Source organism: Pteronotus mesoamericanus, unplaced genomic scaffold (assembly GCF_021234165.1).
Source record: "Pteronotus mesoamericanus isolate MK-2021 breed Mesoamerican mustached bat unplaced genomic scaffold, CSHL_Meso_final contig_203, whole genome shotgun sequence".
Classification (NCBI taxonomy): Eukaryota; Metazoa; Chordata; class Mammalia; order Chiroptera; family Mormoopidae; genus Pteronotus; species Pteronotus mesoamericanus.
The window spans coordinates 243,792-268,326 of NW_026555087.1; the positions used below are offsets into that span (position 1 = coordinate 243,792).

At 65.2% G+C, this 24,535-nt stretch overlaps 2 protein-coding genes and 1 pseudogene across 3 annotated transcripts in view; 1 reads left to right on the plus strand and 2 right to left on the minus strand.

Annotated features, from left to right (window-relative positions):
* Positions 1-514: 514 nt before the first annotated feature.
* On the plus strand, positions 515-10,764 carry STK25 (serine/threonine kinase 25). Of its 2 annotated transcripts, none has more exons than XM_054570413.1 (12): positions 515-685; positions 1,039-1,159; positions 5,405-5,635; positions 6,224-6,280; positions 6,705-6,813; positions 7,516-7,673; positions 7,754-7,939; positions 8,125-8,270; positions 8,498-8,612; positions 8,808-8,879; positions 9,879-10,015; positions 10,171-10,764. In XM_054570413.1, exons 2-12 carry the CDS (start codon positions 1,130-1,132, stop codon positions 10,208-10,210), a joined length of 1,281 nt encoding a protein of 426 aa, XP_054426388.1. In that variant the 5' UTR covers positions 515-685; positions 1,039-1,129; the 3' UTR covers positions 10,211-10,764. The 2 variants fall into 2 exon arrangements, with proteins under 2 accessions (XP_054426388.1, XP_054426389.1); XM_054570414.1 differs by having other exon boundaries at positions 515-623.
* Positions 10,765-11,116: 352 nt separating this feature from the next.
* Positions 11,117-24,535, minus strand: part of FARP2 (FERM, ARH/RhoGEF and pleckstrin domain protein 2) — an 83,023-nt gene continuing 69,604 nt past the window's right edge. Inside the window, exons 18-27 of the mRNA XM_054570422.1 lie at positions 23,997-24,234; positions 22,460-22,590; positions 19,123-19,191; positions 18,450-18,539; positions 13,765-13,847; positions 12,917-13,032; positions 12,560-12,723; positions 11,878-11,985; positions 11,593-11,744; positions 11,117-11,376 (exon numbers count right to left, since the gene is read on the minus strand). Of these exons, the coding sequence (XP_054426397.1) occupies positions 11,310-11,376; positions 11,593-11,744; positions 11,878-11,985; positions 12,560-12,723; positions 12,917-13,032; positions 13,765-13,847; positions 18,450-18,539; positions 19,123-19,191; positions 22,460-22,590; positions 23,997-24,234 (1,218 nt within the window). The 3' untranslated portion in view covers positions 11,117-11,309. The remainder of the gene's footprint in view (positions 11,377-11,592; positions 11,745-11,877; positions 11,986-12,559; positions 12,724-12,916; positions 13,033-13,764; positions 13,848-18,449; positions 18,540-19,122; positions 19,192-22,459; positions 22,591-23,996; positions 24,235-24,535) is intronic.
* LOC129068283 (uncharacterized) lies at positions 23,295-23,393 on the minus strand (annotated as a pseudogene).

Sequence of the window (24,535 nt, forward strand, 5' to 3'; positions counted from 1 at the left end):
CCGTAGGGTCGCACAGCCTGTGTCCTTCGGATCTGGGGGCTGCGCTCAGCGGCGGCCCCGCGGGCCCGGGCTGCCGAGACGGCGACGCTCCCTTCGCAGGTGTGGCCTGACCCATCCGTCGGCTGTTTCATCCCCCCCGGCGCCGGGCTGCGCCCACGACCTCCACCGCGGCGGGGGTGGTCTGGGGTGGGGGGTGCAGCAGAGCACGGAGGAGCGCAGAAAGGAGAGGACGAGAGGCGGGGGGCAGCCCCGGCGCCCCGCCTCCAGGACCCGTCCCCGCCCCCGGCCCTTCCCCGCCCCGCCCCGCAGCCTGCCGGGAGACGTAGTCCGGCGCCTTTCGGAGAGCCGGACTCGGAGTCCCAGCGAGCCCCGCGGCGCGCCTCCCGTCCGCAACACCGCCTCGCCCTGTGGCCTGCCGGGACTTGTAGTCGAACGCCGACGGACGCTCAGGTGCGGGGCGATCGGCGGGACTCGGTGTCCCAGAGAGCCCCGCGCTGGGCCACGACGCCGCGCACCGCCCTCGCCGTCCTCGCCGCCGCCGGCCTTTCTCCGGCCGACGCCGCTACTGCCGTTGCTTTGCGGGTTGGAGGGCCCCGGCGTCCCGGGGCGAGCGGAGACTGCGGGTGGGAGCCTGCGTGGGCCCTGCGGAGCGGGCCGGGGGAGGCCGGGATGGCGCGCCCCGGAGGTGGGCGCGCTGCCGGGCGAGCCCGCGCCTGGGGCGGTTGGGGAGGGGCCGAGCGGTGGGCGAGGGGGGCGGGGGAGGAGGCGCCGGGGGCGGGCCGGTGCGGGGAGCGGGCCCTCGGGCCGGGGGCTGCGGTGGGAGGGGCTTCAGGGCGGCCCCCGGCGGGCGGGGCCCGTGGGCCCGGGCGGGTGCGCTGCAGTGGGGGTTTTTCCTGGGGTTGGGGGCTCTCCTGACTCCAGCGCGACCCGCCTCCACCCCGAGCGGGTTCCCAGACGGTCAGTGGAGGGGGCGGCCGCCCGGCCCGGCGAGCCCGGGTGCTCTGAGCGGGGCACCGAGCCGTCCTCCTCTCCCTGCAGTTGACTGAAGCCAGCGGCCGGGTTCCAGAGCCTCCAGGCGGGATCCAGGGGCCTCCGGGGCTGCACCGGATGGTCTGAGGGCGGCGCAGACATGGCTCATCTCCGGGGATTTGCCAACCAGGTGAGGGTGGGACTCTGGGTTGCGACCGCGCGCGTGCTGAGCCCCTTGGGACGGGAGCACCGGCTGCAGCGCCGTGCAGGGACGTCTTACTGCACCAAGATCTCTGCTTTGTGCGTGATCCTGGGGTTTCAGATGCGCCCCCCAGGATGCTGCACGTCTGGGCAGAGCGGGGGCCAGTCCTCCCGCACTGCACTGGCCGGGCACGGGGCTGACGCCGGCTGGTCCGTGCAGCGTTTCGTTGGGCAGACGCCCCCGTTCGAGATTGGTGTCAGGATTGGTGGCCGGCGTGCAGAGACCCGACCCGGAGGGCGCGGCGGGCGCGTGGGCGGGAGCCTGGGCCTGCACCCCTGCCCTCTGAGTCCACACTGGAGGCTGGGCCTGGGCTGGGGTCACGCCCGCCGTGTTGGGCTGTGGCAGGGGCTCTGGGGGGACCGCCCCCCCCCCCCACGGGCACTGAGAGCAGCTGGGAACATGGGGAACCAGCTGTTGTCTCGGAGGCCGTGTGTGGGGAATGCAGAAGAGGCGGGCTTGTTTTCCTTGACCGGATGTGGGGAGGGCTGGTCTGCCTAGCCTGGTCCACGCAGGCCAGGTGTGCTTATCTGGGCGGTGCCAGCTGTCCCTGTCCTCTCTGGTTCATCGGTTCCTGTAATTTGCGACACCGTCTGACTCTGGGGGACTCTCTGCACTTGTGCCCTGAGTTTGCCTGGAATGAGGATCTGCTGGTCACTCTGGAAAGGGGAGTTTCGGGGGGGCTTATGGTCTGTATCTTACCAATTTTGTTATTTCAAAGCAAGTGCGATGGGACACCTGTTTGATGCGTAGAGAACCCGGGTGGCAGGTGTTCCCCTCGAGGGGCCAGCGCAGGCGGATTTAGGCCGACTGCTGTCGGGGGTGGGGAGGACAGGGGCAGCAAGTCGCCCTCTGGCGGGCACCTCCTGGGCACACCGTGTGCAGGGCCAGTGGGGGTGGTGTGCAGGAGGCGTGTGTCCACGTGTGGCCGGGGGAGTGGGAGCCAGGGTTCAGCACCAGACCCCGCCGGGCTCTTCGGAGGAACCCGGCAGGCCACGCGCAGCTGTTGAGCCGGGCACCCGGGACCAGCTGTGACCACAGATGAGGCCGGGGCTTGCTGACTGATGCCGAGTTGTGCTGACAGCTTTTTCATTCCGTCGTCTGCGTGGTGTCTGGTGAATGACAGGACTGAGGCCCTGGGGGAAGTCCGCCTCCAGCTCCTCTGTAGGGGCTGCCAGCTGGGCTCCTCGGGGCCCCGGAGTGAGGAACCGCCCCCCACCCCCGCCCGTGTGCTGACAGTGCTCGTGTGGGTGTCCGGTCAGTCCCAGGAGGGGGTGCAGGCACGGAGGGGCTGGGGGACCCCAAAGGAAGGAAGCCTCCTTTGTCCTTGCAGGGGTGGCGAGACTCCGCCTTTGTCAGTGGCAGGAAGCCTGACAGGAGAGCACTTTCTCTTGAGACGTGGTCACTGCCCTGTGGGGTGGTCCCCCGCGGCCTGTGCTCTGGCCTAGGCCTTGCGCTTCCCCCCCGCCCCCGCAGGTTCCTGCCCCACCTGCAGGGCCTGAAGGGCTGCGCGTGCTCCCTGGCTGCTGCCTGTCATGTGGCGGGTGGCGGCAGCTTGGCCCCTCTTGTTTTGTGGGGTGGCACTAGTGGCAGGCACACCCCCACTCAGTGGACCCAGCACTGGCAGCAGCAGGCTGATTTGGAGAACGAGGGTCTTGACCACCAGAGCCAGTCGAGCGACCGGAGCGAGGGCCCAGACCACATGCATCGCCCCGGAGGGTGGCCCCGGGCCCCCAGAAGGCGGCGCCAGCCTTCCCTCCCCACGCCAGGCGGGGGCGCCGTCCTGCGATCGCCTGCAGAGCCTGCGTCCTCGCCAGGGCTCTTCTGTCCCGCGCTGAGCCGCAGAGGTGGGGCCCCCCAGAGCGTCAGAGTTGACGGCTGGGGCCCCCCTTCCCTGTCGAGCCCGAGTCGAGCTTAGGGGTGTGCTGTGTTCCACTCAAGGTGGTGGGTTCCCCTCCAGTGGCCGCGGGGACCAGCTGCAGCTCTGACCTGCGGGCGAAGCAAGCAGGACAGCGCTGTCCGGGGGGCCGGGCGAGGGGTCGAGTTGTCCACAGAGGCCTGGGGGCGGCTGGGGACCCGGGGAGCCGGAGGGTGGCGGCGCTGAGGGTGCTGCCAGGCCGCGGCCCCTCTGGGTCTCCTCTCAGGCCACCTTGCAAGAAGAGGGACTGTCCTTGCAAGGACAGGACACGGGGGAGCGCGCCCGCTGGCCTGGCCTCCCGCGGTGGCCGGGTGTCTCGCAGGGCAGCCCGTGGGCAGGTGCTGCTGGGCCCGTGGGGGAGGAGCGGCAGAGCGGGGCCCTTCTGGGACCGCAGTCCGCACGTGGCCGAGGGTGAGCGGGGAGCGGCGAGGCCCCAGCCAGGTCAGAGCCGGCTCTGCCTCCAGCAGGAAGGTGTTTCGTGCTGGTTGTCGAGCGATTGTTGGTGTGGGCCGTGCGTTGAGGAGAGGCAGCTCTCCTCTCGGGCTGGTGTGCTCCGCTTTCCCTGTCCTGCCCCCGGCTTTGGCTTTGGGGACTTCTGGCGGGAGTTGGCTGCACGCGTCGGCGGCTGTCTCTTCCTCCACGTGCACTGGGGTGCCGGTGCCGGTGCCGGTGAGAAGGGCCACGTTCCTTAGCTGGCTGAGCCAGGGTGCAGTGGACGCAGCCCCTGGCCCTGCCCAGCCTGCTCGTGGGACAGGGTCCTCTGGAGACGCTGCCGCTGGCCCACAGAGCCTGCTCACCTGCCGTGGGCGCCCCTCACGCTTCTGACCCGCCGGGCGCCCAGTCAGCCTGGGTGTGGCACAGGCGGGGGCCTGCGCGCCCCCTTCCTCCCCCCAGGGTAGGAGCCCCAGGAAGGCAGGTGACTGGCGGTTTTTGATTGATGCGCAGTGTCCGTCGGGGGCAGGCTGGGCCAGGGCGGGCTCTGTGGGGGGTGAGGCCGGGTAAGCGTGTGCTCTGCGGGGCGCGCGCCATCCGTGAGCTGGCGCGTCAGCACCCAGCACAGCGGGCGTGATTGTGTCGCTTTACGTTGGCCCTGGTGCAGGGGCTTGCGTTGGGGGACGGCCTCTTCGGGGGCAGGTGTGCCCCGGGGGGCTTGGAAACGCCTCTGCCCAGACTCAATGGTGGACTCCCAACTCCAGCCCCTCCCAGGCCCTGCCAAGGCCGCTGAACGCGGGTCCTGGACGCCCAGTGCCTGCGTCACCGGGCCTGTGAGGGCCGACCTGGCTTTCTGAGGACACGTCTGGTGGTGGGTGGGGTGCAGTGTGGGCAGGGGCTCAGGGCGCCCCTGGGCGGCTCTCTGGCCTTGCTGTCCCCCCCACGCAGCCCCCACGTGCTGCAGGCAGGACGAGAGTGCGGTTCTCGGCCTGCAGACGTGGCTCTGCCCCGCCCGGGGCACCAGCAGCTCTGCACCTTCCCGGGCTCGTTTGTGTTCAAATCCGAGGACCCCGTGGGGGGCTGTTTCCCGTGACATTTGTGTCCAGGGTCCTGAGGGGGGAGGGGAGCCCCTTCTAAGGGGTGTGGCTGCCGGGCGTGTTGTGTTTGAAAGACATTTTCTAGAGCAGTTTTTTTTTTTAAGATGCATTTGTTTTTAAAGAGGGAGGAAAGGAGTGAGAAACATCTGTGTGAGAGAAACACTGATCAGTGGCTTTTGTGCATGTTCCGACCGGGAATAGAACCGGTGGCCTCTCACGCTGTGGGACGATGCCCGACCCACTGAGCCACACTGGTCAGGGCCAGCCCAGTCGGAGGTTCACAGAGAAGAACGCGCGCTGTGGAGTGTGCCTGGTGCCAGGGCGGCGCCCAGCCGCGAACGTCCAGGGCCGGCGCGCTGCGCTTGTCACAGCCGAGCGTCGGTGTGGGTGCGGCGCGGGACGGTCTCACTGCCGAAAGCCTCCGCACTGCACCTGCTCGCCCCACTCCACCCATCGGAGGGCGTCCCTTGGTCCTCCCTGCCCGTGGGTGGGCAGTGGGCCCGACCTTCGTGGGCCCCCGCCTGCTCCGCAGCCCACGCCTTGGGTGGGGTCAGGCCCCTGCGCTCTCTGGGGATCTTCCCTGGTGTTGAGGGTGCGCTTGGGTCCTGTGAACTAAACAGGAGAGGAGAAGAAACACGAACAGGGCCTGGCTGAGCGCCTGGCACTTGGGGACCCCATGTCGCCGCGGGGTCGCGCTCCCCTGACGGGCCGCCTGCCCCGTGTCCCCAGCACTCGCGGGTGGACCCCGAGGAGCTCTTCACCAAGCTGGACCGCATCGGCAAGGGCTCCTTCGGGGAGGTGTTCAAGGGCATCGACAACCGCACCAAGGAGGTGGTGGCCATCAAGATCATCGACCTGGAGGAGGCGGAGGACGAGATCGAGGACATCCAGCAGGAGATCACCGTGCTTAGCCAGTGCGACAGCCCCTACATCACCCGCTACTTCGGCTCCTACCTGAAGGTGCCTGGGGCGGGGCCCGGGCTCGGGTGGACGCCTGGGGCTCCTGGGGCTCCTGGGGCCGGGGCCGGGGCCGAGCCCCGCGTGGGGGCAGTGTCGGAAGGGGCCTGCTGTGCGGCTGGGGCCCCGGCCGCTGAGCATGGACACAGCTTCAGGGTAGGGCAGGCCTCCCAAACCAAGGCCGAGGGCCAGGCTGGTGGCCTCATCTCGAGGGCGAGCCCCGGGATGCGAGGGCGTGAGCGGGGTCCGCGAGCCTGAGTTGGCCACGGGACCCGCAGGCCGGGGCAGCTCCTGGGGTGGCGGAGCGAGGCCCGGCTGGGAGCCCCCGGGACCCCGACGTGGGGCCGGGGCACGCAGCGCGCGCTGCGTCGAGGCCGTCTGCCCGCGGGGTTTTGGCGGGGTGTTGCGGGGCGGGCCCGGCCGCTGGTCTGAGCGCTGGTGTGACCTCAGAGCTGCTGTCAAGGGCGTGGCAGGAGGGGAGCTGGGCGAGGCCGCTGAAGCCCTTTCCTGGGGGCCCCAAGGAGTGCGTGCCTGGGGGCGGTGGGCCCCCTGCCCCCTGCCGTGGGCTGACAGGCGCTTGTCTGGTCCCAGAGCACGAAGCTGTGGATCATCATGGAGTACTTGGGCGGCGGCTCCGCGCTGGACCTGGTGAGCCTGTACCTGTGGGCGCCGTGCGGGGACGGGGCCAGCTCGGGGGGCGTCCGCTGAGTCCCGGGGCCCCAGGGCCGCCTCTCCTTGGCTGCCTTGGTGCTTTAGGTTCAGTCAGGAGCCAGCTGGGCCCAAACCGGCCGCTAGTTTTAGGGGCCCCCAGACGTCCCGGCTCAGGGCTGTGGCCGGGACCCCGTTCTGCCATCACCTTTACAGCAGGGGCGGCGTTCTCTAACAATGTCCTCTCCCCACCCACCTGACGCCCACCGGAAACGTCTTATTTTCAAAGTAGTTAAAGGAGTAGGAAGCCCCACCATGCCCAGGGTGCCCGCCCCGTGCCCCGTGGAAGGCGGTGGAACTCGGGCCTTGGGGACGGCCGGGCGGTGCGGCAGCAGAGCCTGAGGCCGCCCTGCCGTCCGTGCAGCTGAAGCCGGGCCCGCTGGAGGAGACCTACATCGCCACCATCCTGCGGGAGATCCTGAAGGGGCTGGACTACCTGCACTCGGAACGCAAGATCCACAGGGACATCAAAGGTCCCTCGGGGCACAGCTCCGGCCCGGGCCCCCGAGCCCCACGACCCCGGGAAGGCCAGGGCATGGGGCGGCGGGTTGCCGTGGGCGTGGGGCTGGTGGTGCCGGGCGTCTGGGACACGGGGGCCCATGTGGCTCGGCGGCCGTGAGGCCCTGAGCGTGGCTGTCAGCCCTGTCGCCGGAAGGCACGGCTGGTCCCGGGGAGCGCGCTCGGCCCCGGGGCACGGGGAGGCCCCGGCCGTGCGCCCGGTGTGAGGAGGACCCCTAGTGAAGCTGCCAGCGCACGTTCCTGTCCGTGCCGGGCGTGGGCTGGCCCTGCCGAGTGGCTGCGGTTGGGCCGTGGCTGCGGGCTGGCGGGGCGCCGGTGGGGTCAGGGTCCCCTCTCTATTGGGCGCGTAGGGAGGAAAAGGCAGTTGCTCTGTTCTTGGATCTGCCCTGAAGGGCGGTCCCTGGCCGGGCCCGGAGCTCGGGCCGGGGGCTTGCAGGGCGGGCCCCTCACGCCGGCTGGCACCCCCTGGCACTGCCCTGTGGCCTTGGGTCTGAGGCTGGACGGGCCTGGCCCGGTCTCTGGCCTGCTGGGTGGAGAGGCATGCGGGGGTCCCGGGGACAGCTCTGCCGGTGTCACCAGGAGGCCCGGTGGCTGCACACAGGGTGGGGGGCCCACGTGGCTCCGGGGGTGACGCCCTGCCGTCCCGTGTCGAGCAGCTGCCAACGTGCTGCTCTCAGAGCAGGGCGACGTGAAGCTGGCGGACTTCGGGGTGGCGGGGCAGCTCACGGACACGCAGATCAAGAGGAACACGTTCGTGGGCACCCCCTTCTGGATGGCGCCCGAGGTCATCAAGCAGTCGGCCTACGACTTCAAGGTGCGCACGGCGGGCGCGAGGGAGGCGGCGGCAGGGCTCGGGGTGCCCCGGTGGCGGACGTCCTGTGTGGCCCTGTGCAGGCGGACATCTGGTCGCTGGGGATCACGGCCATCGAGCTGGCCAAGGGCGAGCCTCCCAACTCGGACCTGCACCCCATGCGCGTCCTGTTCCTGATCCCCAAGAACAGCCCGCCCACGCTGGAGGGCCACCACAGCAAGCCCTTCAAGGAGTTTGTGGAGGCCTGCCTCAACAAGGACCCCCGATTCGTAAGCCTGCCTGGGCACCCGCTTCGGGGGTCTGTGGTGGGAGCCGGGAGGTGGCAGGGCCTGAGGCCCCGCCTAGTCCAGGGTCTGGGGGAGCTCCTGGAGGGCCTGGGGTGGACGGTGTGCGGGGCTCGCTGCAGAACCTGGGGTCCAGCCCGTGCCCAGTGACGCATGTCCACGCCCCGCAGCGGCCCACGGCCAAAGAGCTCCTGAAGCACAAGTTCATCACGCGCTACACGCGGAAGACCTCCTTCCTGACCGAGCTCATAGACCGCTACAAGCGCTGGAAGTCTGAGGGGCACGCCGAGGAGTCCAGCTCCGAGGACTCAGACATGTGGGTCGCCCGTCCCCTGGGGCTCCCGCGCTGGACGGCGATGCGCGGGGGCCCACGCTGCGGGGCGGGGGCTTGGGCGCTTGGCTGCTGGGGGCCTGTGCGGCCACCCAGCACGTGGGGCCGCGAGGCTGCCTCAGGAAGTAGTGGGGGGGGTGCTGGGTAGCGTGTGCTTGGGGCCCCCAAGTCCTGGCCCTCGGGGCTCTCGCGACTCTTCCCCGCCTTTGCAGTGATGGGGATGCTGAGGACGGCGAGCAGGGCCCCATCTGGACCTTTCCCCCCACCATCCGGCCCAGCCCGCACAGCAAGCTGCACAAGGGGACAGCTCTACATGGCCCCCAGAAGGTGCGGCCCAAGCCCAGCCCCTCGTGTGCAGGCGGGTGGGGCCTGTCAGCTGGGGAGGAGGCTTGGGAGGGTGTGCCCTGGCCCGGAGCTCCCCACGGGTGTGCGTTTCGAGGAGGCCGGGGGGGGGGGGCGTTCACCGGCCCCCCGCTCATGGGCTGCGCTGCCCTGCTGACCCGCGTGGCCTTGCCCCTGCAGCCCGCGGAGCCCGTCAAGAGGCAGCCGCGGTCCCAGTGCCTGTCCACACTCGTCCGGCCTGTCTTTGGAGAGGTGAGGGCCAGGCCGGGGGTCCTGGGGGCAGGGGCGGTGGCACTGTGCACACAGGGTTTCCGGAGCCCCTGGGGTTGGCCGTGGTTGGTAGCAGAAGAGCTAGAAATGGTCGGGGCAGGTGGCCCCGACGTGACGCTGTCCAGTTCCCCGGCCGCGCCGTGTCCCCCGGGGTCCCAGGATGGCTGTGCACTGCAAACACGGGTGACCAGAAGCGCCCAGAAGGCCTCTTTTGGGACATCGGGCCCAGGGCAGGGAGGCCTCAAGGTGACTGACTCCCACGTCCGTGTCACCTGCTGACGGGCAGGTGGATAACACCCAGGACGACGATGTAGCCAGGAGCCCCTGCACCCTGGACTCTGGGCGGCAGTAGGTTGTGTGACCATTTCCCACCCCAGAGAGCAGCACCCGCCACCCAGGGAGGGCGGGCAGGGCGCAGCAGAGCCTTCCCGAGGGCAGGACAGGCAGGCTTTGACCCCTGCCCCCTGCCCCCTGCCCCCAGAACCTGGGTTTGCGGGAAGGAGGTTGTGTCAGGTGGAGCAGGGGCTGCGCGGTGGGAGCGTGTGAGCTCAGTGTGAACACCTGGGTCCGAGGCCGGGCAGGACCTGGCTGCCCCCCGCCAGACCGCTGCAGCCCCGGGAGGCAGAGCTCCGCCTGAGCCGCCCTGGCCCTGCCGCCGCCTCCCTTCCAGGCCAGTGGCCCCCGCGGGCTCCCTCGAGCCCCCCAGGTCGGGGCTGGCAGTCCAGATGTGCACTGCATGCTGGGAGTGAGTTTCTGGGCTGTTCTTGCAAGTCTGCTGGACCTGAGCCCTGAGCTGCCCCCCATAATGGGGAGGAAGCCCCGTGGTTGGCCGGGCCCCACAGCAGGGAGGCTGGCAGAGATTCCTTCTGAGAACCAAGACCCTCGGGTGCTCCGTGGGGCCCCCAAATGCAAGTCAGAGGCGAGGGGCCAAAAAGCCTGCGGCGCGAGCCTCTGACCAGGCGCCCGGTGGTCGGCCCGCAGCTCAAGGAGAAGCACAGGCAGAGCGGTGGGGGCGTCGGGGCGCTGGAGGAGCTGGAGAACGCCTTCAGTCTGGCCGAGGAGTCCTGCCCCGGCATCTCGGACAAGCTGATGGCCCACCTGGTGGAGCGGGTGCAGAGGTGTGGGCGTGGCCCGGGGGGCGGTCGGGGGTTTCGCCGCGGTCACTGCGGGAGGCGCGCAGCCTTTCCTGCCCACACGGGCAATGCTGGGAGGCATCCCTGTCCCCCCAGGCCCTGCACTGGGGCCGGGGCGGTGACAGGCCTGCCTCCTCCAGGTTTTCCCACAACAGAAACCACCTGACATCTGCCCGCTAAAGCTGCTGAGGGGCGAGGGGGGTCCCGTCTCGAGCTCTGCGAGGACTGTGCTGACTTGGAACGCCCGCGGGTCATGGCCCCTTTCCTGTGCTGAGGGCCCTCCACTTCCTTCCCCTCTCGCCCGGGCTGTGGCTCCCTGGCAGCAAAGAAGCTGGAGGACTGTGTGGCCTGGGGGCGGCAGGCGCAGTCCCCACACCTCCCCCTGGTGGGCCGTCCCCCCGCCTTGGGCTCCGGTGGCGGGCTCTGGTGGCGGCCACTGGCAAGGACGACGAGGAGGAGGAGGAACAGAGACCAGCAGGCAGGTCGGCCTCCCCGCCCCGCCCCGCCCCCTGGGCCCATGATGGCTCACAGCCGTAGCAGACCTGCCTTGTGGTGTGGGCCCAGGTACCGCGGCCTCTCGCGAGTGCGCGTGTCAGCCAGAACGTGTGTGTGACACCTGAACTCCGCACTTCCCCGTGTGCTCTGAGGTGAGGGTGTTAGTTTCCTAGAACGTGGGGAGACTCCTGTCGCTTTCAATAAAGACCCGACTGGGGACCTGGCGTCTGAGTTGTCACAGCGCACGGCCACCTCGGAGGGACCTGAGGCAGCATGGAGGCCACGGGCAGGTGCAGAACGTTGCCCTTTATTCTCAGCCACGCACAAGCACGGGGAAGGCGTGTATGTCAACTCCCACTTGTTAAGCAACAGCGGGAACTAATAAATTAGAGGCCCTCGCCCTCCCAGGGCACAGGGGGCTTTGGTTTCCACTTTCCAGAGCTGTGAGAGGTGGACGCTGGAGCGGCTTCTGCTGGACTTCGGTGCCTCGCCCCTGCTGACCCAGACTGAAGGACGGGGTGGAGCTCGTGGCCGCAGCCGGTGGCCGCGGGCCCTGCGCTGCGAGGACAGGTCGCGGCCTGCGTTTCAGCTCGCGTGCGTGCTCCCAGGGCCTCCCAGGGCCAGCGGCTGCGCTGGGTCTTCAGGGGAACAGTGTCCCTGCCAGGTGTCCCTGGGAGGCCCCCCACACAGCCGGTCCATTGTTGGGAAGCCGGGATGAGCAGCTGAGGGGCCCGGCTGGCCGCACTGCGCCGCCTGCTCCATCCTCGCTGAGGCAGGAGGGCCGTCACGCCTCCTTGGGGGCCCCGGCCTGCCCGGGCGAGCTGCTGGCCCTCTCGATCACCTCCATCCACCTGGAGGAGGGGCAGCCTGTCAGAATGCCCAGGACGCGTGCTTGGGAAGCAGGGCACTTGCTGGCCATCTGACTGTGGGCTTGTGCTCAAATTGCTAAAATATTTCCCAAGAACGACCCAAAACACGGAACGAGTGGGACGAGACGAGGGCCAGTGAAAAGTCGGGAGCCCGGGCAGCCGTCCTGCCCCGGCCCCGCCGGCAGGCCCCCCGGTTACCTCCCAAACGTGTACTTGCTCTCAGCCCGGAAGAAGTAGACATGGGACTTGAACTGCAGCTTGAAGACGTGCTCCTTGTGGATGCCGTCGGCCTCCCTGGGGGCGCTCACGCTGTAGCCCAGCAGGGGGAGGCTGGCCAGCGGGTAGTCGTCCTGGAAGGCGGGGCAGCACAGCTCCGTGGGCGCCCCGGCCCCTCCCCTGACCCCGGCAGTGGGGCCCCGGGACAGGGTACGGAGATTCTGGGGTGGGGCGGGGGCCACCGCAGGCCCACATAAGCACCCCTACCTGATGTGTTTTGTAGAAGAACAAACAGAAATTGGTGAAGACCACCCAGAGCCTCTGCCAGCCATTACTGTTTTTGAACTTTCTTAGCAGATACCCTGAAAGCTGGTTCTGAAAGGAACAGTGTGATCAGTCAGGGTCCCAAGACCCCAGCCCACCAGGGCACGCGCCCCCCTGGCTCCATCCCCCCGGGTCCCCTGGGAGCAGGGGTGCTGCCCCAGAACACAGGCTGCCCCCTCTGCGGTTGAACAAGTGTGTTCTCCCCTTACAACCGTCACACGTGCCCCGGCGTGGGGTGAGGACACCGGCACAGACCACACAGAGCTGCGTCTGGGAGGCCCCTTCACGTGGCGGGGGGGGGCGGGCGGGGCCCCCAGCAGCAGGCTCTGCAGCGTGCCCTCCCCAGGCTGGTGCCAGCACTCCTGTGCCCTCACCCAGGGGACACCTGGGGACCTTTCCACACCCAGGCGTGGACCCCTTGGTGGGCGGCTCTGGGGCTCCCCTGTTCTTGTGCTCCCCAGGTGTCGGGGGCCCCCCGACAGGTGAGCTTGGGGCTCTTGTCATTCCTGCCCTCAAGCTCACCGCCCACAGCCAGTCCAGCACCTGGGCACACAGGCCCCCGGGGTCCCGGTCACCCCAGCGCCCTGGCAAACCCTGGGGCCCCACGCGCCAGCCCCGCGTGTACCTCGACCGCTGCGCTGTGGTCGGCCCGGGAGACGCTGGTATTGCGGTACCAGCACACGTGCACCGTGGTGTTGGCCCGGTGCTGGCCCTGCCCCGACGGGGGGCTGTAGGCGCCGCGGGAATCTTCTTCCGACTCCTGCTCCAGAGAGGCCTCATCGGAGGGTCCTGGGGGGACGGCGCCCTCCACTCAGGGGGAGGGGCCGCCCTGGGGAGCGGGGAGCCCTCCCTTGGTGCCTGGTCCCCGGGGAGAGAGCAGGCAGAGTGCACAGCCACAGGCTGCTGGGGGAAGGGTGGGAGTGCTGAAGGGCGGGCGGGGACAGGGACCCGCCGAGGGCCCCGGGCCTGGGCCGGCACTCACCACGCAGAGGGGCGCACACGCTGCGCGGCAGCTCTGGGGCCGCGCTGCTGCCGCCCTCGGCCGCCTCGATGGCACCGCTCAGGTCGTGCGTCCACTTCTCCTTCTCCAGCCGAGTGCTGGGGGTGGGGGCACGAGGTCCAGTTTTGTGGGTCCAGGTGACACTGCTGGGGGCCCTGCCTGTACCCTCTGGGAGCTGCCTGGGGCAGGTGGTGGGAAGGCAACACCTTTGGGTGGATTGGGGCTCTCTACAGGGTAGCGTGTTCCCGAAACGCGGTTTCCACAGTCCCGGACGTGAGACTGGTTGTCCCTGGGTCGCTGCTAAGCTGCCAGGGCTTCCTGATGGGCGGCGGCCCCGCCCGAGAGGGACACTTGCTGGGGACACCTGGCTCCTCCAGGGGAGGGACCGCACGGCCGGTGCTGGTGCTGGTGACCCTGGTGCTGGTGACCGTGGTGCCGGTGAGCGAGCTCGGGCCTCCTCCCCTGGGGCTGATGGGGGAGCAGGGGAGGCAGCCGCTTGCTCCTGAGCCGGTCGGTCAGGCCGCGCAGCTGGGGGCCTGGATGCAGGGGAAGCGTCGGCCACCCGCTCACCGCTGGCACGACCTGGACTTGAGGGGCCACGCTTGTGCCCTTGGAGACCAGCCACCCCCGCAGGCCTGTTGCGGCTGCGCACTCTGAGCCGGAGAGGCAGGGAGGGGCAGGGAGCAGCAGGCGGTGCCACGGCCAGTCCCTGGTGGTCTCCCAGGCCAGGCGCCCCCGCGCCGCTCCGACAGCTGTGGAGTGGCACCCCCGCGTGAAAGGCCCCTCCTGGGCCCCCGGGCCCCGTGGGGTGCAGACAGGGCGGCTCTTACCTGGCTGCCACCACGACTGTCTTCTGAGCTGCGTGAATAGTGAAACAGTGCGGAACCGACCACTCGTGCTCGCTGTCCTCTACCTGCGGGCGGGAGGAGAGGCCGGAGGCTGGGCCGGGAGCAGGGCTGGCTCGCGCCGAGCTCGAAGCCCAGCACAGGTGACGTGAAAGTTCTGTGCTGTGCGGTCTACACTGGCTCTACGGGGCTACGGGAGGCCCGGGGTCCCCAAGCCGTGGCACCGGCCCCCCGAGCGGGTGAGCTGTGGGCCGCGGCGCCGCACTACTCACCGGCGGGTCCAGCACTATTAGCTGAAAATCAAGCACAGGAAAAAATGTTGAGCATTATCATTATTAAAAAGGGAGTTGGACAATTCATTTCATAAACTTGGTACCAAAACCTAACAATGTTAGACTCAAAGAAAAACTGATACAGTATAATCTGTTACAAACGATGAAGTAAAATAACCTCAAAATTAAACATTACCCAGTCGAACCTGAAAGAGTGGAAATTGTCCTGTGACCAAGTGAGGTGGTTCTAGGAAGGCAAGGGCGGTGAGACATTAGGAAGCCAATACGAGAAATAACCCTTCCACGAAGTCAAAGGAAAAACAACCATCGTTCCTCTGCCGAAAACAGCTTTGCTAACACCCAAAGTGTTACTTCTGATCATACCTCTTCCAGTCGGAAGGAAACTGTCAAACTAACATGACCACGTGGTCTTCCTCAAGCCAAGAGCCATCATCCTTCCCCAGGACCAGCCCGAGTGGACAGACCGCCCGCCCGAACGGGCAGCCCCCGTGTGCCAGTGGGACCCCAGCCACCGGCCCGACGCCGGGCAGGAGCTACCATGGGCAGCGGCCAGCAGAAGGCGGGCAAGGTGGGAAGTCTGTCCCTAAGTTGCTAAGTAATTTTACATTTAAGTGGCGCTTGGCATTGCTGTCAACAGACCATATATATGACAGGGGTCCCCTAAGACTGTGACGGAGCTGAAGAGTTCTGACCGCCCAGTGACCGCGCAGGCACGGCCCCCTAGCGCACGTGTCACCAGGAGTTCGCGGCGAGGCTGGCGTGCGCGCACCTGCCAGTGGCAGAAAGGCCCAGCAGGGCAGGTGCGCACAGTGCGCCTCAGTTGACAGTCACTCACTCTGTTACTGGCTTATGGGTTCACTGCGCCTTCTACCACTACGTCGGGTGCGCTCTTCCTGCCGTTAGCACCGGTTTCCCCGCAGCGGCGCTACGCTGGCAGCAGCCCCGGCGCCCACGCCCCTCGTGGGCACCGTTTTCCTGGGCTGGGTTTGCCCGCGGCCGCGCGGCAGGCTCCGTGCCACTCCGTGAACAGGGTGCACAAAGCCGCGGCCGCGTGGCGGCGCCCGCCAGGCCTTCGCCCTCACGCCCCACGCGCGACTCGCCCCGAGCACCTCCCGTCCCGCACGCCCGGCCACGCCCTGCTCTGATCTACCACTTCCTTATCTTTTCCTCCCACCTGTACCTTTTATACCGCGTGGGTGCAGTTCCTTTTCTGTGTTTAGATACGCGAACGGCATCGTGTTACAGTCGCCTGAGGGTTAGCAGAGGCGGGCAGCCCAGGGCCGTGCAGGGCTGCGCCCCTCGGCGTGTGCGGGCGCGCGATGTTCGCACGGCAAAAATCACAGGAGGACACCGTTCTCAGACATACATCCCTGTCGTTAAGTGGTACCTGAATGCAATATAATTTCAATACAAATCTCAATGGTGTTTTTTGAAGGAATTTGTCCAAATGATTCCAAAAAATTTATTGGAATTACTTGACAATAGCAAGAAACTTTTTAGAAGGAGGACAGATCGGGGGTGAAATTTACTCCCCGGAGAGTGACTGTGCCACACACCACAAAGGAGGAGAGAGCGGACCGAGGGGCGACAGACACCCCGGAGGCCCCGAAGGAGCCCCGGTGCCCAAACCAGGGCTGTTGACGTGCCTCCGAGGTCAGTGAGGAAACGGAGGGTCCAGTGAGCAACAGGAAAACCTGTCAGCACAGGGAGTAAACGGAGGCAGGGCGGGGGAGGGAGACGTGCCTCCTGGACTCAGCAGCCCCGAGTCCGACCCGATCAGATCGCTGGGCATCCGGACGCCACCGGCAAGGACAACACAGGAGCGGGGAGTCCTTGAGGCTCCTCTGTGCCGGGACAGGGAGCCTCTCTCACTGAGACGAAGAGCCTGCACTAGCTGAGAAAGAAAGGCTTTGCAGCCGCACACGAATCCCTAGGTTCAGAAGGGGGGGCACAGGGGGGACCTAGAAGCTGCCTGAGGTCTGTAACCGCTGAACCCCAAGGTCATGAGGCCACTGGTTCGTGACTTAGAACAAACTCACTGACCACTGTATTTCCTCCGCACGTGGGCGTTCGGAAGGGCCGGCGCCTGCTTGCAGCTTCGTGCTTGTATGCGTTTCATGGGTAAACTTGCTACTTCGTTCCCACCGCACGCCCTCGTCTCCTGCTTGAATTTGTCTCTCACGAGCGAGACAAGAACTGAGGCGTGAGCTCGGGAGGGGCCCCTGACTCGGGCCTTTCCCAGTTATAAACTTCCTACGGTAGGAAATGTTACATCCCAATATGATAACGTTCAAAGGGACATTTTAGGTAGATTAGTTGAGAAAAATGAAACCATAAATGTACTAGAAAATAAGGTGCCAACATAACCTCAGGAAGAACGTTCAGAGCCCACACCAAGGACAGACACACCCAAGGAAAAAGATGGGCAGATGCGACCGCAAAGACGTGTAAATTCACTCCCGCAGTGAGAACGTGCCGGATGCTCTTCCAGGAACCAGTCTGGGTGGACCGCAGTTCTACAGGGTAAAACCCGCGCAGGCAAAGGGAACGCCGCCACTGACTGCGGGCAGGGGGCGTCTTTGCGAGTGGCTCGCGAATGCGGGTGGCAGGACCGCGGAGAGCGGAGCGCGGACACATGGGAACCTCCCAGAGGGGCTGCCGAGGCCAGCACCCGGCCGGCCCCCCCGGCCACATCCCGGGACCCTCTCCACTCACCACCCTGGAGAAGGCGAAGGCCGAAGCCCCAGGGCCTCCTGGGCTGAGCAGCAGGCGCCGCCCCGGATGCGCGTGGTGGGACCGGCCGCCGGGCCGGTGCTCGCACAGCCGCGGAGCAGCCCCTTCACACCGTGGGCGTGGCACACAGCGCCCGAACAACGCATTTTGCCATTTGTCTCAGGAATGTGGTGAGGAGTGTGTGGAGAGGCACGCGATGGCACTATTGCTGATTCGGAAACACCAGATGCCGCTGGGGAGGGCAGCGCAGGGAGTCAGTCAGGTAAGCGGGCCACTCGCCTCGCTCCCCGCGGCAGGCGGAGGAGGCCCGGGACACGAGAGAACGCGCTGACGCCTTGCGGAGCAAAGCCCACGCAGGTCACAGGACAGCTTGTAAAGGTGACCCACGGCGCTGGCAAAAAGCATCGATCCCCACGTGGAGCCAGAAGGGCGCGTCACGAAGGCCAACAGCGCTCGTTTGTGGGTGGTAACATTGGCTCTCATTCTGGAGTCAGTTATTTTTTTCCATAACAGAAGTGTAAATTGTAAAAGTGTACTTGGAAACAGGGCACCTGTTTCCTGTGACGGCAGGTGAGCTCCTTCCAACTGGCCCTCCTTGCTGAGAGGAGCTGGGAGGGGCTCGAGGGCCGAAGGGCGTGGCGCCTCGAGGAAGCTGGCAGGCCACACAGAAAGAGCAGGGCACAGCCGGACCACCCACGGACGCCTGGGCAGGAGGCCCGGCGGGGGCCCCGGGGGGAGACGCCCGCCGCAGCCGGACCCGCTGGACCAGCGGCCTCCTGTCTTTACGGTTCCCAAACACGGGCTCCAGGCTGAGGGCAGACTCCCAGGGCGGGGCAGGGAGGGGGGCACGTGGACGTCTGGGGCAGGGCCCCTCCATGACCTTCACGCAGTGCCCTCCCCTGGCCACAGAAAGCAGTGGCCCCGAAGGAGGCGGCCAACAAGCCGGGCCACGTAAAAATGAAGAATTTCTGCCCATCAGAGACATTACGTCGTCAGGTGGGCGCTGTGGCGGTGGGGGACGGGGGCTCATCAGACAGGTGGGGTGGGCGGGGTGCTCCGGAGCAGCGGGGCCGCACACAGCCCCGGCCCGGCAGCCACACGGCGGAGACGGAGGTGAAAGGGCAACCCGGAGGTCGCACGAGAGACGCCCTGAGGGGCCCCGCACGGGACGCGAGGGAAGCAGCCGGGCGCCGGCTGGCGGGGGGCCGCCTGTGTTCAGGCCGCGGGGTGCGTGTGCGTGTGTGTGTGTGCGTGTGCGGAATAACTAACGACGCCGCGAAGGCCCAAAGTTGCCTGCCTCAGAGAAAAGGGACGCAAACCAAAGAAGTAAAAGCTCCACAGCTGTAAGACTTGGGGTGCGGTTTCCTCTTTCAAAACCTGTGCAGCCCCCTCCCCCCACAGCAGCCGAGGGGCCCCCGTGCCGCCCGGGCTCTTTCATTGTGTCTCCCACCAAAGGCCTCTGGGGCGGCAGGTGGACAAGGAGAGCTGGGGGCCGGCCCTGCAGGGGCTGGCGGTGACCCCAGGGCTGAGTCTGGGGGGCCGCAGGGGCCGTTCGAGCACTGAGAGCCATGAGGGCGACAGGTGGAAACCGACCAAACACCCAGCAGGTGCTTCCCAGGCGGACGCCGCCGGCCCGGCACTCACCAGCATGCCGCGCAGCGGGAGGAGGCCCCGGATCCGGAAGTGGCTGGTCCCCGAGAGGCCTCTGCTCGTGTACAGCAGCACATCTGAGAACTGAGCGGGCGGCTTTAGAGAAACGCATTGTAAAGGCAGCAGGGCTTCAGCGTCTCGGTTGTCAGACCAACTTCAACTCCAAGGGCCCTAAGGGGCTATCAGATCTGTTCAGCTTGCTAGAGATTTTTGGCAAAAAAGGGATCTTTATGTCATTCCTACAGTTGTTTTTGAGCAGAGGCGACTGGTAACCAAGAGCGGCAGTGGGCGTCTTGGGCTGTCCCCTCGCCCAGGAGACTGAGGCCCGGACCGGTGACTGGGTGTGAGGACGGCCTCGACGACAGGAGGGCTGGTGGCAGCAGGGACTCGCTGGGAGGCCTCAGCTCCCGGGGTCAAAGCTGGGGAGCCAGCGCCCTTGCGCGGCAGCTCGGCAGGAGCAGGCACCCCCGTGACCGCAGATACGTGGGGCTTTCTCCCTGCTGGCTTTGCCCGTCCCGCAGGCAGCTGCCCACGGCCCCGGATGCGGGGGGCAGCCAGCCTGGGGTGCGTTCTGTGACCCTCGCTTGGTCCTGCCTGCCCCTGAGGCTGCCCACCTGCCCCGGAGCGTTGGCACAGCCCCCTGGCATGGCTGCTGCCCCCCACCTACCAGAAAGAACATCCTCTGCTGCAGGCCCTTCCTGGTGAGCTTGTGCAGGCAGCCCTCCCGGATGAACTCCTGAAAGACAGCAACGAGGCCCCTTCGTGCCGGCCTGGCGCAACCTCCGCGGCCAGCGCGCGGCTTCTCTGCGCCCCTCGGTGAGCCCCTCACAAGCCCTGCCCAACCCTCCCATGGCGCCCAAACGCCCGGCGACCCTCCGCGCCGCCCCGCCTCCTCTCTCCTGCCCGCTCCCCTCGGTCCCCCAGCTCCTCCCTAGGGGCCCGTTGACTCAGTTCCCAAACTCGGCTGAGCACCTGCGGCCCTGTCTCACCGCAGGCAGCTGTGCTGACGACTGGCAAGTAAAGCAAAGGGTGCTGCTCTCACTGAGGAGAAGCTTCTGGAAGGTTCAGCCACAGACATGACATGAGTTCCACTTTGAGAAAAACGGGGGGGAGGAGCAGGGGCACACCTGGCTCCCCCGAGTGCTGACGTGGAGCCGTGTTCTTGGGGCCCTGCACGCGACGGCTCCCCAGCGCAGGAGGGAGGCCCCGCTGGGCCCGAGCGGCTGCGCCCGCCTGTGTGCCCGGCTGCCTGCTGTGGAAGGGGGAGGTGGGGCCCAAGCACGAAGCGGGTAGGGCGCTGCCGCTCCTCCCGGAGCCTGACTGCGCCTCCAGGACCCCAGGGACACCCTCGACCTTCCCTCCCGTGTGGGCGCACGTGGCCGAGGCCGCGAACAGAGGCCACCTGGGCCCCACACACCTGCCTCGGGGGGCACAGGCATCAAAGAGGCCCCAGCCCCCCGCGCTGACAGCGGCAGCCGAGCGCCCTGGCAGTGCTGTGGACACCCGGGGTGAGCCACGTGTGGGGGCCCTTCACTCTCTGCTGTTCCTTTCCGGCAAAAGGGAGCTTCACGCCCTGAGGACACATGTGCCAGGACCCAGCCTCAGTGGGTCTCAGAGGGACAGAGTGAAGCGCAAGGAGGAAATAACCCTCCCGTCAGCCCTGCCAGGGGAGGGAGGCGTCCTTGTCTGGCTCTCCCTCCCAACCCGCCCCAGCCCGGCCCTGGGGGCCCCCAACCAGCTCCGCTCCCAGGGCGACAGTCCCTTCCCGCGGCCGCCAACCCAGCCTGCCGGGCGCCCCGCCCCTGCGGAGCCAGCTGCAGCCCGGAGACCCAGGACGCCCCACGGCAGCCCCTCCCAGCGTCTCTGCCCCAGGGCTGTGCATCACAGAGCCACAGGCATCTCCCCGCTGAGCCCAGGCCCCCCCACCCCCTCCTTCCCCGTGGGACCTGCTTCTCAGTTTGCCCCCTGGATACCGGACACTTCTTATCTTTGTAGCTGGTTATGCGCTTTCTACCTGGGTAACAACCTCTGCGGAAGTGCTAGTGTGGGTTCTGTCTCTGAGCGGTGCCCACAGTTAACTCAGGAGACCAGGAACCCTGGGTCGCAACATCAGGACTAGAGAGATCTGACTAACAACAGCCATCAGGGCAGCAGCACAGCACCTACTGCATGCAAGGCCCTGGCTGAGCAGCTGACGTCCTTCCCCCCGTCCGCCCCCAGGACCCTCCATGGCCGAGAGGTGGGGCCCAGGCCACGCGGCTGTGGACCTGGACAGCCCGAGTCCCAGCCTTGGCTCCTGAGGCCACCGACCCCTGCTCTGCACAGTACTCTCGTTTACTGGTCCCTTCAGCGACGGTTTCCCGGGGCTGCCGTCTCTCAGACACTGGGGCACCAGGAGACTGACCACGTGTAACAAGTGCCCTGCGCGCCTCCGAGCCCCCAGCCTGCAGCACCGCCCCTCGGAGGCCCCGGAACCGGGCGGGGGCTGCCCTGGCCCTCCTGCGTATTTTAGTCCTAGTTTGTTTCTTTGGGTGTGTGGTCCCGCGTTCTCAGCACCTCCTTCTCATGAGGCTAATGCAGAGCGTGATTTACACAGCCACCCTCCAGTACACGCATGTTTGTGTTGAGACAGAAAGCGTCCCCGTGTGATGAATGAAACACTTCTTATGCCGACAGTGCTGAGATCAAAGCGAAAGTGCTCGTGACCGGAGGTCGGCCGCCCGGGAGACACAGGACACGGGGTGAGCGGGGCTTCGGCAATAACCCGAATGTTGCCGGGACAACTGGACATCCACAGGGAAAAGAATGAAGCTGGGTGTGCCTCACACCACACACAAAATGAACTCAAGATGGATCTAATGTAAATGTAAAAGCTAAAACAAAGATTCTTTTAGAAGAAAACAGGGGTAAACCTTCATGCCTTGGATTAGGCAATGATTTCTTAGCTATGATCAGTAAAAAAAAGAAAAGAAAAGAAAAGAAAGACAAAGAGAGAGAGATAAATTGGGCTTCTTCAAAATTAACAACTTTCGTGTTGTAAGTGATACCATCACGAAAGTGAAAAGACAGCCCACAAAACGGGAGAACGTATTTGGAAATCATATTCTCCTAAGGGCCTGGTGTCCACAGTGGATAAAGAACGTCCCAACTCAAAGGAAGAAGACAAACAACCCAATTGAAACGTAAGCAAAGGGTCTGAGCGGGACTTTCTCCACGGGAGGCCTACGTACGGCCAAGAACACGCAGAGGCAAAGGCCTGGCGACAGCCTTCGGAGAGACGCAGCCACAGCCACGACGAGACGCCCCACGCACTGTCCGATGGCTGGAACCGAAGAGACAAAATGCGGAGGAACCGGGGCGCTGACAACGGCCGCTGGGCACAAAGAGCGGCGCCGTCGCTGAGGGAAATGCGGGCGGCGCCTCAGAAACGGTGAGCGGAGGCCTGCCCGGAACCCAGCCATTCCACTCCCGCACCCAGGAGCACCGGACACACTGGTCCCCACAGGACGTGTACCCAAGTGTCCGCAGCAGCACTAGTCACAGTGGCCAGCAAGGGACGGCCACCTGATGTCCATCAGCAGAGGAAAGACGCACAGAATGTGGGGTGCCCAGAGAACGGGGGGCTATCCTTCCACAGAAGGAATGAAGCGCTGACGCGCTGCAACGTGGGCGAGTCCCAACACCATGATGCTGAGTGACAGCCCAGCCAAGGCCGCGCCCTGGGAGGCTCCGCTTCTGAGAAGTGTCCACCGAGGGTGAGACCGGCAGACAGGAAGCAGGTCAGCAGCTGCCGGGGACGGGGGCGGGGGCTGGCAGCGACCACTACCACGCCTGGGGTTCTTTCTCGTGGGATGAAAGGTTCTGGAACTAGATGGTTGTACAGCCTTGTAAATATATTAACCACCGAGTTGCACACTTTGAAACGGAGAGTTCTGTGGCACGTGGGTTGTATCTCAGCCAAAACAACGAAGTGACCAGGTCAAAGCCCTTCCCCAGCCACTCACCCTGCCGGGGGCGACGAGGTCCTCCACGCCGACCAAGTCCCGCTGCAGCTCCGTCAGCTTCTGCAGGTTCTCCAGCCGGACGAGGCTGCGCTGGAGCGTGCCGGTCACCTCCGTGATGACCTCCAGGGCGTCTGTGAGAAGAGACCCTCAGCAGAGGCGGCCGGGCCAGAGGCAGCACAGACCTCTCCCCAGCACCCCGACTTTGTGACCGAAACTGGCATTTTAAAAGTCGGTTTTAATTCAAGGAACATTCTACTCAAACTCCACCCGTGGTTTCTGACTGTTAGGCACACCAAGTGCGGCTTCTGGCAGATGAACCCGACCTTGCATTTGTTCAGTCCAAACTACTGACTATCCAGCCCTTGGGTGTGGGAAAGAGAAAGAACAATCTATATAAATAACTAAATTTACAGGCAAAGCGGTTCTTGTTCTTCAGGGAAAATCGTTCACTATAGTTTAAAGTCTAAATAATTTCTACCTTCAAAGCATTTGTGATTTTCTCCTTGAGTGGAGGAGCAGAGGCCCATCTTCAGGGTCAAGCTGAGAGGGGCCCCCACTTCAGGACAAGGCTGAGAGGGGGCAGCGTGTAAATGTGCTGCACGTTTATTTCCCTGAAAATGCCTGGATGAGTATTTTGACAATTCTTTATAGCAAACACAAAACACTTGCTTTTAGAATGAAGAAGGGAGTTGTCAACATCATCCGATCCTTTTTGTTTCTCGTATATCAGAAAGTATCTTATTTATACCCATTTATGACTATGGGAGACGAGCTAGAAGGAAGTGCAAGTCTTTCATCTTTTAGGGTTTTTTGTTGGTTTGTTTGGTTTTTTGTAAATAACGTGGGATGCTTCTGCATGTCTTCCTTGTGCAGGGCCATGCTAACCTTCTCTGTATTGTTCCCACTGTCGGGTATGTGCTGTTGAAGTGAGCACTTATTTTTTACTTTTAATGATGATGGTGAATTCACTTGTAAAACCTTTCAGATAGACAGATTTCTTGTGCTAAATTTATCCTACAACTAGAAGTCATATTGTAAGTTAAGAAAGTCAGGGTTAAAAAAAAAGGGTCAGGGTTTGTTCCTTTGTTCCTTTGTTCCTTTAACACAAAAAATCACAAACTCCGTTTATGTCAGAAACTTCTAACTGCCCACCCTGGACCAAACATTTGAGCTTTGGAGCCACGGCTTCCAGGACAGAAATGCCTACAGGTAGTAGGTCATTCCAACCCCCAGTGCACTTGTCGGGGCTCTGCCTTGGTCACAGTGTCCACTCCCTGTGACCCCTCCAGGACAAGCAGAGTCCTTCACTACGCTCTTCAGATTTGGAGCAGAGCAGGGCCTTGCCCAGGGGCGGGCGCTGACGGACAGACCCTGCTCAGACCCAGGGCCTGCTTGTGTCCATCAGCCGGAGGGAAGCGGGGGGGCCCTGGCCAGCTCTGACCACTGCACACGTGGCCCTTCTGTGGGGAACCCACACACCTTGCCTTCAGGGTTACCAGAGACGCTCCTACCTCACCGCCCTGCTGGCCCCACTCACCGCGGCAGTCGGCGTAGTCGCGGTGCCCGGGTGCGTAGTACCCACACAGCCGTCCCAGCAGCAGGCGGTAGTGCACCAGGCGCTGGATGGGCTTCAGCAGGAACGTGTTCAGAGGCAAGTAGCAGACTTTCTGGAGCTCAAACTCTTTGTACACTGTCTCCAGCTTCTTACAGTGTTTGGTTGCCTTTTCCAGTTCTGTCAGGACCTCATCATGCCTTTGGAAGTAGCCGGTAAACTGCTGTTGAGGCACAAAAGTGGGCCATTTAGATTAGGAGACCTGGGAGCAGGGGTCCAGTGGGTGAGCAGCCTGCCTGGCATTCCCCGTGTGGACGTCACACACTAGCCGGAAATCCCGGGTGACTTTCCAGCCTCAGTGGAGTTCGTCCTGCCCCACCTGAGGCTGCACACAGGGTTTGCCCACACCCATCACTACCACATTCACCAGTGAGTGGACAAAGGGCTTTCCCTCCACTTGATTTTTTAAAATTATTTTTTTATTTTTAGAGAGAGTGTTAGGGAGGGACAAAGAGAGGGAGGGC